Here is a 16,470-nt window from a genome sequence, read left to right on the forward strand (position 1 = left end):
GGTGGTGGCAGCATCATGCTGTGGGGATGTTTTTCAGCGTCAGGAACTGGGAGACTAGTCGGGATTGAGAGAAAGATGAATGCAGCAATGTACAGATGAAAACTTGCTCCAGAGCACTCTGGACCTCAGACTGGGGCAAAGGTTCATCTTCCAACAGGGTAACAACCCTAAACACACAGGCAAGATAACAAAGGAGTGGCTACGGGACAACTCTGTGAATATCCTTGAGTGGCCCAGCCAGAGCCCAGACTTGAACATCTCTGGAGAGATCTGAAAATGGCTGTGCACCGACGCTCCCCATCCAACCTGATGGAGCTTGAGAGGTCCTGCAAAGAAGAATGGGAGAAACTGCCCAAAAGTAGGTGTGCCAAGCTTGTAGCATCATACTCAAAAAGACTTGAGGCTGTAATTGGTGCCAAAGGTGCTTCAACAAAGTATTGAGCAAAGAGTGTGAATACATATGTACATGGAATTTTTTTTTTGTATTCTAGTTTTAATACATTTTCAAAGATTTCAAACAAACTTCTTTCACATTGTCGTTATGAGGTATTGTTTGTAGAATTTTAGGGAAAATAAAGAATTGAATCCATTTTGGAATAAGGCTGTAACATAACAAAATGTGGAAAAAGTGAAGCGCTGTGAATAATTTCCGGATGCACTGTATATAAAATACATTAACCCCATGCCAGTAGCTGGCCCTTTAAGTGGGCCAATTATACCACCCCTGGCCGCCTGTCTGAAAGATCCCTGACAAATGCTTTTTGCATAAATATGGCAGTATGTCAGGGGACCCCCAATCATGCGGTACTGTTTTTGTCTGCAGAGTCATCGGGAGCCCATCCTACCAGCTCTTGATCATTGGTAATTGACTGTCAGCTGTTGTTGACAGCTCAGTTACAGCTCTCGGGTAAAGCGGTGACTGGGCATTAAGGTTCAACCACCGTGCTGCCGTATTTATGCATAATGCACTTGTCAGGGCACTTTCAGATGGGCAGCCAGACGTAGTAAAAACAAGAGGCTGAGCTGCATGGGCTGTATACATGTTGCAGCCAAAATGCTTTGCTTTATTTTTTCAGCCTTTCTAACTTGGGCTGCAGAGTTTGACAGGTGGCACCACCCGTCAAACTCACGCGTTGAGTGCAATGGGGCTGCAAGTCAAATGCAGTTGTGGGCAGTCCCACAATGTAAAATTGCCATTCACCAATTTGAAAATAAAAGGAAGAAAAGAAAAAACACTGCTGCTATACCACCATCTGAACAGCGATGTAGCTTTTGGGACCTGCCTTGGTCCTACGGTATGTAGGAACGTAACCACCCAGCCTTGGTCCTTCCATATGTAGGATAGTACCCACCCTGCCTTGGTCCTACCATATGTAGGAATGTAACTACCCTCCCTTGGTCCCACTGTATGTAGGAAGGTAGCCTCTCTGCCTTGGTCCCATTGTATGTAGTAACATAGCCACCCTGCCTTGGTCCCACTGTATGTAGGAATGTAGCCACCCTGCCATGGTTCCACTGTATGTAGGAACGTAACCACCCTGCCTTGGTCCTACCATATGTAGGATAGTAACCACCCTGCCTTGGTCCTATCATATGTAGGAATGTAACCACCCTCCCTTGGTCCCACTGTATGTAAGAAGGTAGCCTCTCTGCCTTGGTCCCATTGTATGTGGGAAGGTAGCCTGTCTGCCTTGGTCCCATTGTATGTAGTAACGTAGCCACCATGTCTTGGTCCCACTGTATGTAGGAATGTAGCCACCCTGCCTTGGTCCCACTGTATGTAGGAATGTAGCCCGCCTGCCTGTGTCCCACTGTATGTAGGAATGTAGCCCCCCTGCCTGGGTCCCACTGTATGTAGGAATGTAACGACACTGCCCTGCTTTTCAGAGGGCGGTAAGCAGTATCGCAAATCTGAAAGAAGCCGAAAGGAGTCAAAGTAGAACTTTAGCAAGGTTATGGATACTCATACAGTTACATATTTTTATCAAGCAGTACATTTTGAAATATGCCCTCACTGACCCCTGTAGTTATACCCACTGTGGAATAATTTGTCCTAAAGGAGAAGCAGTGAAGTTATTCAAGTCAGGTCTTAGCACTCTGCTATCCCCTTCTCCCTGTGCACCAGTCCTTTATTTTTATTGGAACTTATAAGGCTGCCAAGCTGCCAAGTCACTGTGGGGGGTTGGTGGGGTGAGCTACAGAAAAAAAGTGGAGGTGAAAATAAATCGCTCCACTGTGACTGCAGCTACAGAGGTAAGTTAGGGTTTGTTTTAACCCTTTTACCTGCTGGCATGTAAACAAACTCCGGGCCGCTGTAGCGGCCCGGAGTTTGTTTACCTTTTCACTGCAAACTGCTGTCTATCCTGTAGAAATGATTCAGTTGCCCGTAAAGATGTTAGATTACTTCTATGTCTTTGTAAAGGTGTTGCCATTGTGAAGGTGGGGGCTGTTGTTTGAGGAAAGTCTGTTTGAAGGATTAAGCCGCTGTATCCAGTTAGAATATGTCAGTACTGGTATCATGTATGTTTCCCCCATGGACACCCTCTAGAATACTATACTTCTATTTTACATCAAATATTTTAGTCTTTCTTCTTTTGATAACAGCATCCTTTGAAATCTTTCCTTCCTGATAAAGTCTCATTGTACAATAGGCGCCATCATCCCAGGTTCATTCCAGCTGTTTTCATGGAATGAGTTATCTCTGAAATAAGATGTTTCAAAAAAGAAAGTTCCTCTTTCACTTTTGCACACATAAAGCCGAACTTCAGGGAAACCGCTACAAATAAAGATAAAATACATACAAGGGAGCTGCTTTACCAGCCAGGGGCTTTGGATTTTTATCAATCCAGTTCTGAGATTTACACAGCATAGCTGAGTTAAAGTGACGCCAAACCCTGGTTTACAACATTTCTTTTGAGTATGTATTCTTAACTCCAAAAAGTCCCTTCTATTGTTCTCAGCCTATGTAGGAACGTAGCCACCCTGCCTTGGTCCCACTGTATGTAGGAATGTAGCCACCCTGCCTTGGTCCCACTATATGAAGGAACATAGCCACCCTGCCTTGGTCCCCACTATATGAAGGAACTTAGCCACACTGCCTTGGTCCCACTATATGAAGGAACGTAGCCACCCTGCCTTGGTCCCACTGTATGTAGGAACATAGCCACCCTGCCTTGGTCCCACTGTATGTAGGAACGTAGCCACCCTGCCTTGGTCCCACTGTATGTAGGAACGTAGCCACCCAGTCTTGGTAGCACTGTATGTAGGAACGTAGCCACCCAGTCTTGGTCCCACTGTATGTAGGAACGTAGCCACCCTGTCTTGGTCCCACTGTATGTAGGAATGTAGCCACCCTGTCTTAGGAACGTAGCCACCCTGTCTTGGTCCCACTGTATGTAGGAACGTAGCCACCCTGCCTTGATCCCACAGTATGTAGGAATGTAGCCACTCTGCCTTGAGTCCCACTGTATGTAGGAACGTAGCCAACCTGTCTTGGCCCCACTGTATGTAGGAACGTAGCCACCCTGCCTTGGTCCCACTGTATGAAGGAACATAGCCACCCTGCCTTGGTCCCACTGTATGAAGGAACGTAGCCACCCTGCCTTGGTCCCACTGTATGAAGGAACGTAGCCACCCTGCCTTGGTCCCACTGTATGAAGGAACGTAGCCACCCTGTCTTGGTCCCACTGTATGTAGGAACGTAGCCACCCTGCGTTGGTCCCACTATATGAAGGAACGTAGCCACCCTGCCTTGGTCCCACTGTATGCAGGAATGTAGCCACCCTGCCCTACCCCTTTAAGGTAATATATATCTAATGACGTATTAATAAACACAGAGCTGTATTCATTTGTGTCTTTTATATGTGCTCGGAGTTCAGCCTTAAAGAGCCCCTGTTGAAGATGAATGCAATTCCTCGCCATCTGAACTGCGTCTGTTCTTTGCCGTTGATTGCAGGTGAGCGGGACCATGTACAACACGGGGAGACACGTCTCGTTGCGGCTGGACAAGGAGCATCTAGTAAATATATCTGGCGGGCCTCTCACCTACAGTCATCGTTTAGAAGAAATTCGGTTACATTTTGGCAGCGAGGATGGCCAAGGCTCAGAACACCTTCTTAATGGGCAGGCCTTTTCTGGAGAGGTAAGGCTGCTATTTTCTTCTCTCCAGGTTAGAAAGAAAAGGCAACTGCGTGCCAATTTGTGGTAACGCTATACTGCAAATACACTATATTGTCAAAAGTATGCCTTTACACACACATCCCAGTCTTAGTCCGTAGGGTTCAATATTGAGTTGGCCCACCCTTTGCAGCTATAAAAGCTTCAACTCTTCTGGGAAGGCTGTCCACAAGGTTTAGGAGTGTGTCTATGGGAATGTTTGACCATTCTTCCAGAAGGGCATTTGTGAGGTCAGGCACTGATGTTGTATGAGAAGGCCTGTCTCTTAGTCTCCATTCTAAGTCATCCCAAAGATGCTCTACCGGGTTGAGGTCAGGCCAGTCAAGTTCCTCCACCACTCGCTCATCCTTGTCTTTATGGACTTTGCTTTGTGCACTGGTCCAAATCATTTGGTGGAGGGGGATTATGGTGTGGGGTTACATAGTAGGTGAGGTCGAAAAAAGACACAAGTCCATCAAGTCCAACCTATGAACCTATGGGTTGTTTTTCAGGGGTTGGGCTTGGCCCCTTAGTTCCAGTGAAGGGAACTCTTAAGGCGTCAGCATACCAAGACATTTTGAAACAATTTCATGCTCCCAGCTTCCATAAAGACAAGGATGAGCGAGTTTGGGGTGGAGGAACTTGACTGGCCTGCATAGAGTCCTGACCTCAACCCGATAGAACACCTTTGGGATGAACTAGAGTGGAGACTGTGAGCCAGGCCTTCTTGTTCACATCAGTGCCTGACCTCACAAATGCGCCTCTGGAAGAATGGTCAAACATTCCCATAGACACACTCCTAAACCTTGTGGACAGCCTTCCCAGAAGAGTTGAAGCTGTTATAGCTGCAAAGGGTGGGCCAACTCAATATTGAACCCTACGGACTAAGATTGGATGACATTAAAGTTAATATGTGTGTAAAGACAGGTGTCCCAATACTTTTGACAAGATAGTGTTTATACGCTCACTTACTGTGACCTGTACTGCCTAATTACTTAGATTGCCATTCCAAGCGCTTGTGCAGCGTGGTGCGGGGGCAATAACTCACACAGTCAGGTGCAATAATAAACTTGCAGCAACAGTTTACAACAATCCCGGTAGGAAAACTTCCCAACCGGGTGCAATCACGGTTACAGCCACGTGAACAGAGCGGGTTCCAACCAGAATGACGTGTCTGTAGAGAAGGTCAGAACACAGCCATGCCATTCCAGCCCAATAGGCTCTGCCTGACCCAAGATGGCTGCCGGAGACACACGTGGCAACAGCATCCAACTGGATCGCTTCCCTAGTGACCCAGGAAACCATAGAAGAACCAAATTCTTTCTGACTTCCTCTCCAGCAATGTGATTGTATGATGACTGAATGAGGCTTCAAAGTGGAACTTTAACTTGGGAAAAAAAATGGTAAAAAGGCAGGATTTTTAATGCAGAAGAGACATTGTGGGGATGATTTACTAAAAATTGTTGGTTTGCCTTGTTTTTTTGGGGTTTTTTTAAAGAACAAACATGTTATACTTACCTGCTCTGTGTAATGGTTTTGCACAGAGCAGCTCAGATCCTCCTCTTCTCAGGTCCCATGCTGGAGCTCCTGGCTCCTCCCTCCTGCCTGGTGCCCCCACAGCAAGCAGCTTGCTGTGGGGGGCGCCCAAGTAGGCGTGTTCCCGAACCACGGCTCCATGTGTCCATTTGCACACGGAGCTGAGTCTCGGCCTCGCCCCCTCCATCTCCTGATTGGCTCACCGGCTGTGATTGACAGCAGCAGGAGCCAGTGGCTCCCGTTGCTGCCGAAAAGCCAATCAGGAGTGCGGGTCCCCGGAAAGACAAGGCGAGAGAGGGGGTCATGTAAGTTTTAGGGGGGTTGCTGCACACAGAAGTTTTTTTTTACCTTCATGCATAGAGAGCATGAAGGTAAAAAAAAACCTTGTACCTTTACAACCACTTTAATCGATCAAGCTGAAGTTAGAAGCTGATTGGCTACCATGCACAACTGCACCAGATTTTGCATTCCAGTTTTAGTAAATCAACCCCAATGGGTTTGATTTACTAATGGCAAATAGACTGTGCACTTTGCAAATGCCGTTGCACTCAGCAAGGGCATTTGCACCAGAACTTAGTAAATGAGCTAAAACTTCACTTTGCAAACAATACCCAAACACATGCAAGGATTTAAAAAAAAAAAAAAAAACAGCATTTTTGCTTGCACATGATTGGTTGATAGAAATCAGCAGAGCTTCCCGTCATTTACTAAGCTCTGGAGCAAATTCCCTTTTCAGATGCAACTGCACTTGCAAAGTGCACAGTCTATTTGCCTTTAGTAAATTCACCCACCTATGTCTCTCCTGCATTACAATTCTTTATCTGCCTGTGTGCTCTGTACACTGAGCTGCGTAGGCGCAGGACGCCCTCCAACCAGAAAAAGAGGCGGGGCTCTATCTGACTTGCCGCAACTTCTACTGCACATTGTGGGAAGCTCACAGTGTGCAGGGAAATTAGAGCAAGCAGTTTCAGGAGAGGAGAGGAGCCAGTACAACCGTGCAAGGGAAGGCCAGGGGTTCACACTAGCGCGACTCCAAAGTCGCACGATTTCCAGTGCGACTTTGGAGCGCGACTTTTGGTGCGACCTTGATCCGACTTTATACCCAATCGATCTAAGTTGCGTCAAAAAAGTTGCACCAATGTAGTGCAGGCACCTTTTCAAAATCGCTGCATTTTTTAAGTCGCATCGATCTGTCATGTCCAAAAGTCACATTGGTAAGTCGCACAACTGTGAATGGAGCCTTAAATGAACCTGAGAAAATTAAACAAGTATTGCAAAGTAGATCAGGAATCTCAAACTCCAGCTGTTGCGAAACTACAAGTCCCATGAGGCATTGCAAGGCTGACAGTTACAAGCATGACTCCCACAGGCAGAGGCATGATGGGACTTGTAGTTTCACAACAGCTGGAGGGCTGCCAGTTTGGGACCCCTGCAGTAAACGATAATGTGAAACGAATATCAAGTGAGAAAAGGAAAAGGGATTTTAACTGTGCAATAAAACCAAATAATGATGAGAGAAGATTGTAACCAAAATAGCAATGTTTTCCACCAAAAGATCAAGTTAAAGTGGTGTTCCGGCCGAAATTATACTTTTTAAATAAAAATACCCCTATAATATACAAGCTTAATGTATTCTAGTAAAGTTAGTCTGTAAACTAAGGTCTGTTTTGTTAGTTTATAGCAGTAGTTTGTTATTTTATAAACGTCCAGCAGGCCGTGGCCATCTTAAGTGTGGGCATCTGAAGCCAGACTGTATTTCTTCCTGGATCTCATCCTTGCAGATCTCGCACATGCTCAGTGCAGCACAAGCAGTGTAATAGATTTCAGGTCAGGTTTTCATAGCAACAGCAGTGTCAGAGGAAGTTGCCGCCCCTTCCCAGAAGGCATTGCAAACAGGAAATGATGCGATGGGCCGCGGCCAGGGAGGAGGGAGTGAAAAATGAATACAGCAGATATACAATAGGTGCTGAGAAAAAAAATAAACAAATATCCAATTTGTTTATAGTGCAGAGTTTAGTGAGAGATGCTGAAGAGTTGTAAAAGTGGGTGGAACTCCACTTTAAACCGTTTCACATTATCAGAGGGGTTGTGTCCGATTAGTGGTGAAACACGCAGTAGGATTAGCACCACATCCCATAAGATAGTATATCAAGTGACGAAAGGAAAAGGGATTTTAACGGTGCAATAAAACTAAATAATGATGAGAGAAGATTGTAACCAAAATATAAAAATGTAATTTTTAATAAATTTGAGATTAAAAAAAAGCACATATAAACATTTGTCAATAAAGAGGTAGGCAGAGATTCATATGAGTGGGGGTCATAACATACAGGTCAAGTTGAAAGAGACATTGCACATTATCCCAACATGTTTCGCTGTAATGCTTCTTCAGGGGATGTGCAGAGTACGTCGGTAATTTCAAGAAAAACTATACAAGTGTGGGAAACAAAAATAGTACAATGAGTATAAATCCATATTAAAGACCATTACATTACATACAAAAGAAAATCAGAACATATTACAAAAGACCCCGCTTACCCCGCAATAGACTCCACCCAAAACCGCCACTGCCAAATACCGGAGCTGAGCATATATCCTTCAAGAAAGGGGTCCCTACCTGGTCATAGAAGACACACAAAGGCCAAGCTACACAAAAAAAAAAATAAAAAAAAGGAAATATATAATCATGAAATGAATCAAATGTACTGGTAATGGACACAAACAGAACCACACAGCAGAGGGCTTTACTTTAAAACCAAAAAAAGGACTAAGCATGGAATGGAGGAGGGCAAGATCTAAAGCAGCCCGCTAAACAATGTTACCGGGATGTCATTCTATAAAGATACAAAAAAGTAAGCAATCATAAGTATGTGTATTGTTATAAACGTATGGGAAGATGAAGTAGATAAACTCCCTGTAGGTAGGGAGTTAATTCGAAAGGATATGTTATATTGCTGAGATATAGCATGGTAAAACTGCCAGTTTCAAAAGAACGCAACAGACTAAAGTCTCACTATGTGTATATATATATATATATATATTTTAAAAGTAAGGCGATAGGGAATAATAAATTAATCTCAGCACAGAATATCTATAATAGATATATAGATATAATATTATAGATATTCTGTGCTGAGATTAATTTATTATTCCCTATCGCTTTACTTTTAAAATATATATACACATAGTGAGACTTTAGTCCGTTGCGTTCTTTTGAATCTGGCAGTTTTACCATGCTATATCTCAGCAATATAACATATCCTTACGAATTAACTCCCTACCTACAGGGAGTCTTTTCAGGATTATGTATCTACTTCATCTTCCCATACGTTTATAACAATACACATACTTATGATTGCTTACTTTTTTGTTTTTTTATAGAATGACATCCCGCTAACATGGTTTAGAGGGCTGCTTTCGATCTTGCTCTCCATTCCATGCTTATGCCGCGTACACACGGGTGGACTTTTCGACCGGACTGGTCCGACAGACTTTCGACGGACTTCTGTCAGACTTTCAAACAAACGGACTTGCGCGCACACACAATCACACCAAAGTCCGACAGATTCGTATGTGATGACGTACACCAGACTAAAATAAGGAAGTTGATAGCCAGTAGCCAATAGCTGCCCTAGTGTGGGTTTTCGTCCGTCGGACTAGCATACAGACGAGCGTATTTTTCGACCGGACTCGAGTCCGTCGGAAAGATTTGAAACATGTTCCAAATCTAAAGTCCGTCAGATTTTCGACCGAAAAAGTCCGCTGCAGGGCCGATGGAGCTCACACACGGTCGGATTGTCCGCCGGATTCGGTCCGTCGGACCAGTCCGGTCAAAGTCTGGCCGCGTGTACACGGCATTTGTCTTTTTTTTTGGTTTTAAAAGTAAGTAAAGCCCTCTGCTGTGTGGTTCTGTTTGTGTCCATTACCAGTACATTTGATTCCTTTCATGATTATTTATTTATTTATTTATTTATTTATTTCGTGTAGCTTGGCCTTTGTGTGTCCTCTATGACCAGGTAGGGACCCCTTTCTTGAAGGATATATGCTCAGCTCCAGTATTTGGCAGTGGCGGTTTTGGGTGGAGTCTATTGCGGGGTAAGCGGGGTCTTTTGTAATATGTTCTGATTTCCTTTTGTATGTAATGTAATGGTCTTTTATATGGATTTATGCTCATTGTACTATTTTTGTTTCCCGAACTTGTATAGTCTTTCTTGAAATTACCGACGTACTCTGCACATCCCCTGAAGAAGCATTACAGCGAAACATGTCGGTATAATGTGCAATGTCTCTTTCAACTTGACCTGTTTGTTATGACCACCACACATATGAATCTCTGCCTACCTCTTTATTGACAAATGTTTATATGTGCTTTTTTTTATCTCAAATTTATTAAAAATTACATTTTTATATTTTGGTTACAATCTTCTCTCATCGTTATTTGGTTTTATTATTATTAAATCCCTTTTTCCTTTCCTCACTTGATATACTATCTTATGGGATGTGGTGCTAATCCTACTGGGTGTTTCACCACTAATCAGACACAACCCCTCTGATAATGTGAAACACTTACTGATAACTCATGGGGCCCCCGGGCAACAGGAGATTATGGGGCCCCCAGGCAATCAGAGATTATGGGGCCACACAGTATACACACACAGTATACAATCACACAGTATACACATAGATGTACACATAGTATACACAGACAGATGTAAAAAAAACAGATTTTTACATACTATCCCTGGTTTTACTGAGGCTGGCAACCCTAATGGGGTCCCCTAGTGGCCCAGGGCCCTCGGGCAGTGCCCGAGTGGCTCAATGGTCAGTCCGCCCCTGGATTTAACTTGATCTTTTGGTGGAAAACATTGCTGCCGATTCTGCAATGAATAGTTAATGATGTTCAAAGGGAATCGGAAATACTTAAAGCATTTGTTACTCCAACACTTCATATTCTTGATATGTGGCTGCTGTACCATGTACTTGTATGAGAAAGTATCCCGTTCTCTTTGTATTGCTTCCTTTGTGTGAAATCCCTGGTGTTCCTGCCAGTCCCTCTGCTTTTCAATTAAAAACTGACCATGCTAAGCAGGAGAACACACCATGGTCAGTTCCCTAGCTATGCTGGGAGCTCAGTCTGCTCTCCTCCAATGATCAGACTTTTCATGACCCCTCCTGCACAGCCATTCACTGGGAAGCTCAGTGTCCTGCTGTTTCTCCTCCCCCAGCTCTTATGCAGCTGAGAACAGAGGGAATGTGATTATTTATTAAAAAAAAGGGGGAAAAGGGTATTTATTATGTTTTTTTTCTATGTATACACAAATGTTTTGCCTTTCATTTCTATATTAAACTGAATGGATTGTTTTATAAAGTGATCGTTTACAACCGCTGTAATATCAGTCAGATGAATGCACCAGAGCAAAGTTTTATTCCCGAATCGTCTTCTCTTCCTTCTCATTGGTTGGATTTCTCTGCTTCTTCCTCCAGGTCCAGCTAATACATTACAACCATGAGCTGTACACAAATGTAACGGAGGCAGCGAAGAGCCCGAACGGCCTAGTTGTTATATCCATATTTATAAAAGTGAGTACGTTCGTTGGCCGCGAGGTTCCATTACCGTGGCGGAGATTTTCACTCGTCCCGTGCCGAGGGCGCTGAGATGGCGCGACATAATCAGGAGCGTATAATTGTTGCCTGAGCATGTCCCCGTCTGCGGATAATCCGTATGGGCCCGGTACAAAAAAAATAATAATATTAGCTGTAAACGCTGTGTTCTGGCGGAGGCATACCGCTGTGTGAAATGACTTTGTGAGCCTTGGCGTGACGTTATAAAGGTAAAGCTGAACTCCAGGCAAACTGCTAAAATCATCTACCATTAAAATGTAGAAAGGAGACGAGGTTTTATCGTCTAAAGAAATCAGATTTTTGTTCAGCCAGCTTCCAGATTTACACAACCTGAGCAGACAGCAGGGCCGGGTCACTGACCAGACTTCTGACTACTGCTGTTAAGCAACACGACTTGGTCAAGCCCCCCCCCAGCCTGTGATTGGTACAGCATGGAAATGAGTCATCCTTCTCTGTTCACTCTGCTCTCCACTCCTATCAGAACGTTCCTTTCCAGGTCACATGACTACCGGTTGGCCAAAGTGCTGCCCTTCCCTTTCTCAAATGCCAAGCATAACCCTGGCATGTACACTAGCTGCATTAAAAATACATTGAATTTTTTTTGCTGCTTATATTTTGCCAATGAATGTATGATAATGATTATATGACAATATGATAATGACAATATATTGATTGTATTATAATGACTATATGACAATATGATAATGACTATATGACAATGACTATATGATAATTATTAATGTGATAATATGACTATATGACAATGACTATACGATAATGACTGTATGGTAATGACTACATGACAATATGATAGTGATTATATGACAATGTCTGTATGATAATGGCCGTATATATATTTGAGTATAGGCTGACCCGAATATAAGTCGAGGCACCTAATTTTACCAATTCTTGACTCGAGTATAAGCCTAGGGTGGCAAAATGCAGCAGCTACTGGGTAAATAATGCCCATCTGCAGCTTCACTGTGCCCATTTGCAGTCTAATTGTGCCCATTTGCATTCTCACTGTGCCCAGTTGTAGTCTCTCTGTGCCCAGTTGTAGTCTCTCTGTGCCCAGTTGTAGTTTCTCTGTGCCCAGTTGTAGTCTCTCTGTGCCCAGTTGTAGTCTCTCTGTGCCCATTTGCATTCTCACTGTGCCCAGTTGTAGTCTCTCTGTGCCCAGTTGTAGTCTCTCTGTGCCCAGTTGTAGTTTCTCTGTGCCCAGTTGTAGTGTCTCTGTGTCCAGTTGTAGTTTCTCTGTGCCCAGTTGTAGTCTCTCTGTGCCCATTTGCATTCTCACTGTGCCCAGTTGTAGTCTCTCTGTGCCCAGTTGTAGTCTCTCTGTGCCCAGTTGTAGTTTCTCTGTGCCCAGTTGTAGTTTCTCTGTGCCCAGTTGTAGTTTCTCTGTGCCCAGTTGTAGTTTCTCTGTGCCCAGTTGTAGTTTCTCTGTGCCCACTTGTAGTCTCTCTGTGCCCAGTTGTAGTTTCTCTGTGCCCAGTTGTAGTTTCTCTGTGCCCAGTTGTAGTTTCTCTGTGCCCAGTTGTAGTTTCTCTGTGCCCAGTTGTAGTCTCTCTGTGCCCAGTTGTAGACTCTCTGTGCCCAGTTGTAGTTTCTCTGTGCCCAGTTGTAGTCTCTCTGTGCCCACTTGTAGTCTCTCTGTGCCCAGTTGTAGTTTCTCTGTGCCCACTTGTAGTCTCTCTGTGTCCAGTTGTAGTGTCTCTGTGCCCAGTTGTAGTGTCTCTGTGCCCAGTTGTAGTTTCTCTGTGCCCAGTTGTAGTTTCTCCGTGCCCAGTTGTAGTTTCTCTGTGCCCAGTTGTAGTTTCTCTGTGCCCAGTTGTAGTCTCTCTGTGCCCAGTTGTAGACTCTCTGTGCCCAGTTGTAGTTTCTCTGTGCCCAGTTGTAGTTTCTCTGTGCCCAGTTGTAGTTTCTCTGTGCCCAGTTGTAGTCTCTCTGTGCCCAGTTGTAGTCTCTCTGTGCCCAGTTGTAGACTCTCTGTGCCCAGTTGTAGTTTCTCTGTGCCCAGTTGTAGTCTCTCTGTGCCCACTTGTAGTGTCTCTGTGCCCAGTTGTAGTTTCTCTGTGCCCACTTGTAGTCTCTCTGTGTCCAGTTGTAGTGTCTCTGTGCCCAGTTGTAGTGTCTCTGTGCCCAGTTGTAGTGTATCTGTGCCCACTTGTAGTCTCTCTGTGCCCAGTTGTAGTCTCTCTGTGCCCAGTTGTAGTTTCTCTGTGCCCATTTGCAGTCATTATCATTATATGATAATTTAATGACAAAATGATAATGATTATGTGACAATGACTATATAACAATAACAATATGATATATCAACAATTCAATTACATATCAAAACCTCTACTTAGGGCTGACTATCAAGACTACAAAGTATTTCCGCATATCATCATATCGTGCAGCAACCGCCATGTCAACATTTAATTATACTATGGTGCTGTGCTTGCTTTTTAAAGCCATCAGTCTCCAACAAATTAAAAGGGGGAGGGGGGATCAAAATTAGGGGGAGAAAAGGAAAAGAGAGAAAAAAAAAAGGATGGAGGGGGGGGGGAACAAAAGGCCTCCAGTAAGAAGTCCAGGAAGACTATATGATAATGATTATATGACAATGACTGTATGATAATGATAGTTTTCCAATGCCTATATGACAATGATCATATGATATTCACTATATGACAATGGGGTTGATTTTATTAAAGACAAATAGACTGTGCACATGGCAAGTGCAGTTGCTCCAGAGCAGAGACCCCCAAACTTTGTAAACAAAGGGCCAGTTTACTGTCCTTCAAACTTCAGGGGGACCGGACTGTGGCCAATGGGAGAAAAATTGTCCCGTTGTTAGTTAGAGTGAGCAATGCCACATCATTGGTATTAGGGGGAGTAATAATACCACATTGTTGGTATCAGTGGAAGGAATAGTGCCCCATCGTTGGTATCAGTGGGAGATATAGTGCCCCATCTTTGGTGTCAGTGGGAGGCATAGTGCCCCATTATTGGTATTAGTGGGAGGAATAGTGCCCCATTGTTGGTGTCTGTGTGAGGAATAGTGCCCCATAATTGGTATCAGTAGGAGGAATAGTGTCCCATCATGGTATCAGTAGGAGGAATAGTGCCCCATCATTGGTATCAGTGGGAGGAATAGTGCCCCATCATTGATATCAGTGAAAGGAATAGTACCCCATCATTGGTATCAGTGGGAGGAATAGTGTCCCATCATTGGTATCAGTGGGAGGAATAGTGCCCCATCATTGGTATCAGTGGGAGGAATAGTGCCCCATCATTGATATCAGTGGAAGGAATAGTACCCCATCATTGGTATCAGTGGGAGGAATAGTGCCCCATCATTGTTATCAGTAGGAGGAAAAGTGTCCCATCATTGCTATCAGTGGGAGCAATAGTTCCCCATTATTGATATCAGTGGGAGGAATAGTGCCCCATCCTTGGTATCAGTGGGAGGAATAGTGCCCCATCATTAGTGTCAGTGGAAGGAATAGTGTCCCATCAATGGTGTCAGTGGGAGGAATAGTGTCCCATCATTGGTGTCAGTGGAAGGAATAGTGTCCCATCATTGGTGTCATTGCTGACTACCAACTCTTCCCCTCTCCCTAGTTATGATGTTTTAGTTGGATAAGAGATGCCAAGCATAATGTCATGCAAAATAAATGATAATTAATATTTTATGATACTTCCTGTGAGTGCCGTCCTGACTGCTGGTGATTCGGAGTTTACTGTCCAGCTAAAGTAATAGATTTGCTGTGTTATGTGATTACTTGTAACATTTTTTTTTTCTTTTGTTTGCCCTCAGGTTACAGATTCATCCAATCCTTTCTTAAACCGAATGCTTAACAGAGATACTATAACAAGAATAACATATAAAAGTAAGTAAAGTAATCTTTTTAGCTTCCAGTCATTGCTGACCTCCTTGTGAAAATGCTGCTTGCCTGGCTGTCTCTGGATTAACCAATACCGGGTACTTTCACCCCCTCCCTGCCCAGGCCAATTATCAGCTTTCAGCGCTGTCACACTCTGAATGACAATTGCGCGGTCATGCTACACTGTACCCACATGATTCTTTAATCATTTTTTTGAGACAGATAGAGCTTTATTTTGGTGGTATTTAATCACCACTGAGTTTTTTATTTTTTGGTAAACAAACAAACCAACAAAAAAATGTTTTCCTTGTTTCTGTTACAAAATGTTGTAAATAAGTAATTTTTCTCCTTCACTGATGTGCGCTGCTGATGGCTGCAATGATGGGCACTGATGAGGAGTAGGGATGAGCCGAACACCCCCCGGTTCGGTTCGCACCAGAACCCGCGAACGGACCGAAAGTTCGCACGAACGTTAGAACCCCATTGACGTCTATGGGACTCGAACGTTCGAAATCAAAAGTGCTCATTTTAAAGGCTAATTTGCATGGTATTGTCCTAAAAAGGGTTTGGGGACCCGGGTCCTACCCCAGGGGACATGTATCAATGCAAAAAAAACTTTTAAAAACGGCCGTTTTTTCGGGAGCAGTGATTTTAATGATGCTTAAAGTAAAAAAAAAAAAGTGAAATATTCCTTTAAATATCGTACCTGGGGGGTGTCTATAGTATGCCTGTAAAGTGACGCGTGTTTCCCATGTTTAGAACAGTCCCTGCACCAAATGTCATTTTTAAAGGAAAAAATCTCATTTAAAACTGCTTGCGGGTTTAATGTCATGTCGGGTCATGGCAATATGGATGAAAATCAGTGAGACAAACGGCATGGGTACCCCCCAGTCCATTACCAGGCCCTTTGGGTCTTGTATGGATATTAAGGGGAACCCCGCACCCAAATTAAAATAAGGAAAGGTGTGGGGCCACCAGGCCCTATATACTCTGAACAGCAGTATACAGGCGGTGCAAACAAGACAGGGACTGTAGGTTTGTTGTTAAGTAGAATCTGTTTGTAATTTTGAACATTTTTAACGTGTTTAGCTCCAGCCAAAAAATCTTTTCTAAGCTTTTTGGAAAACATAGGGAAGGGTTATCACCCCTGTGACATTTGTTTTGCTGTCTTTCCTCCTCTTCAGAAGATTTCACCTCACTTTTTTGTCCCAATGAAAAATGTTTTTTGAAAATTTGGGTTTTTTTGTGGAACAAGGATTGGAAAGCATCAGTGGAAAGGAGA

At 43.8% G+C, this 16,470-nt stretch overlaps 1 protein-coding gene across 2 annotated transcripts in view; it reads left to right on the forward strand.

Moving 5' to 3' along the window:
• The window catches only part of CA10 (carbonic anhydrase 10), a 318,945-nt gene that overhangs the window by 245,907 nt on the left and 56,568 nt on the right, over positions 1–16,470 (forward strand). For both annotated transcript variants that reach the window (XM_073606688.1, XM_073606689.1), the window contains exons 5-7: positions 3,956–4,141; positions 11,176–11,271; positions 15,122–15,194. In XM_073606688.1, the coding sequence (XP_073462789.1) occupies positions 3,956–4,141; positions 11,176–11,271; positions 15,122–15,194 (355 nt within the window). The remainder of the gene's footprint in view (positions 1–3,955; positions 4,142–11,175; positions 11,272–15,121; positions 15,195–16,470) is intronic.

Source organism: Aquarana catesbeiana, linkage group LG12 (genome assembly GCF_042186555.1).
Source record: "Aquarana catesbeiana isolate 2022-GZ linkage group LG12, ASM4218655v1, whole genome shotgun sequence".
Classification (NCBI taxonomy): Eukaryota; Metazoa; Chordata; class Amphibia; order Anura; family Ranidae; genus Aquarana; species Aquarana catesbeiana.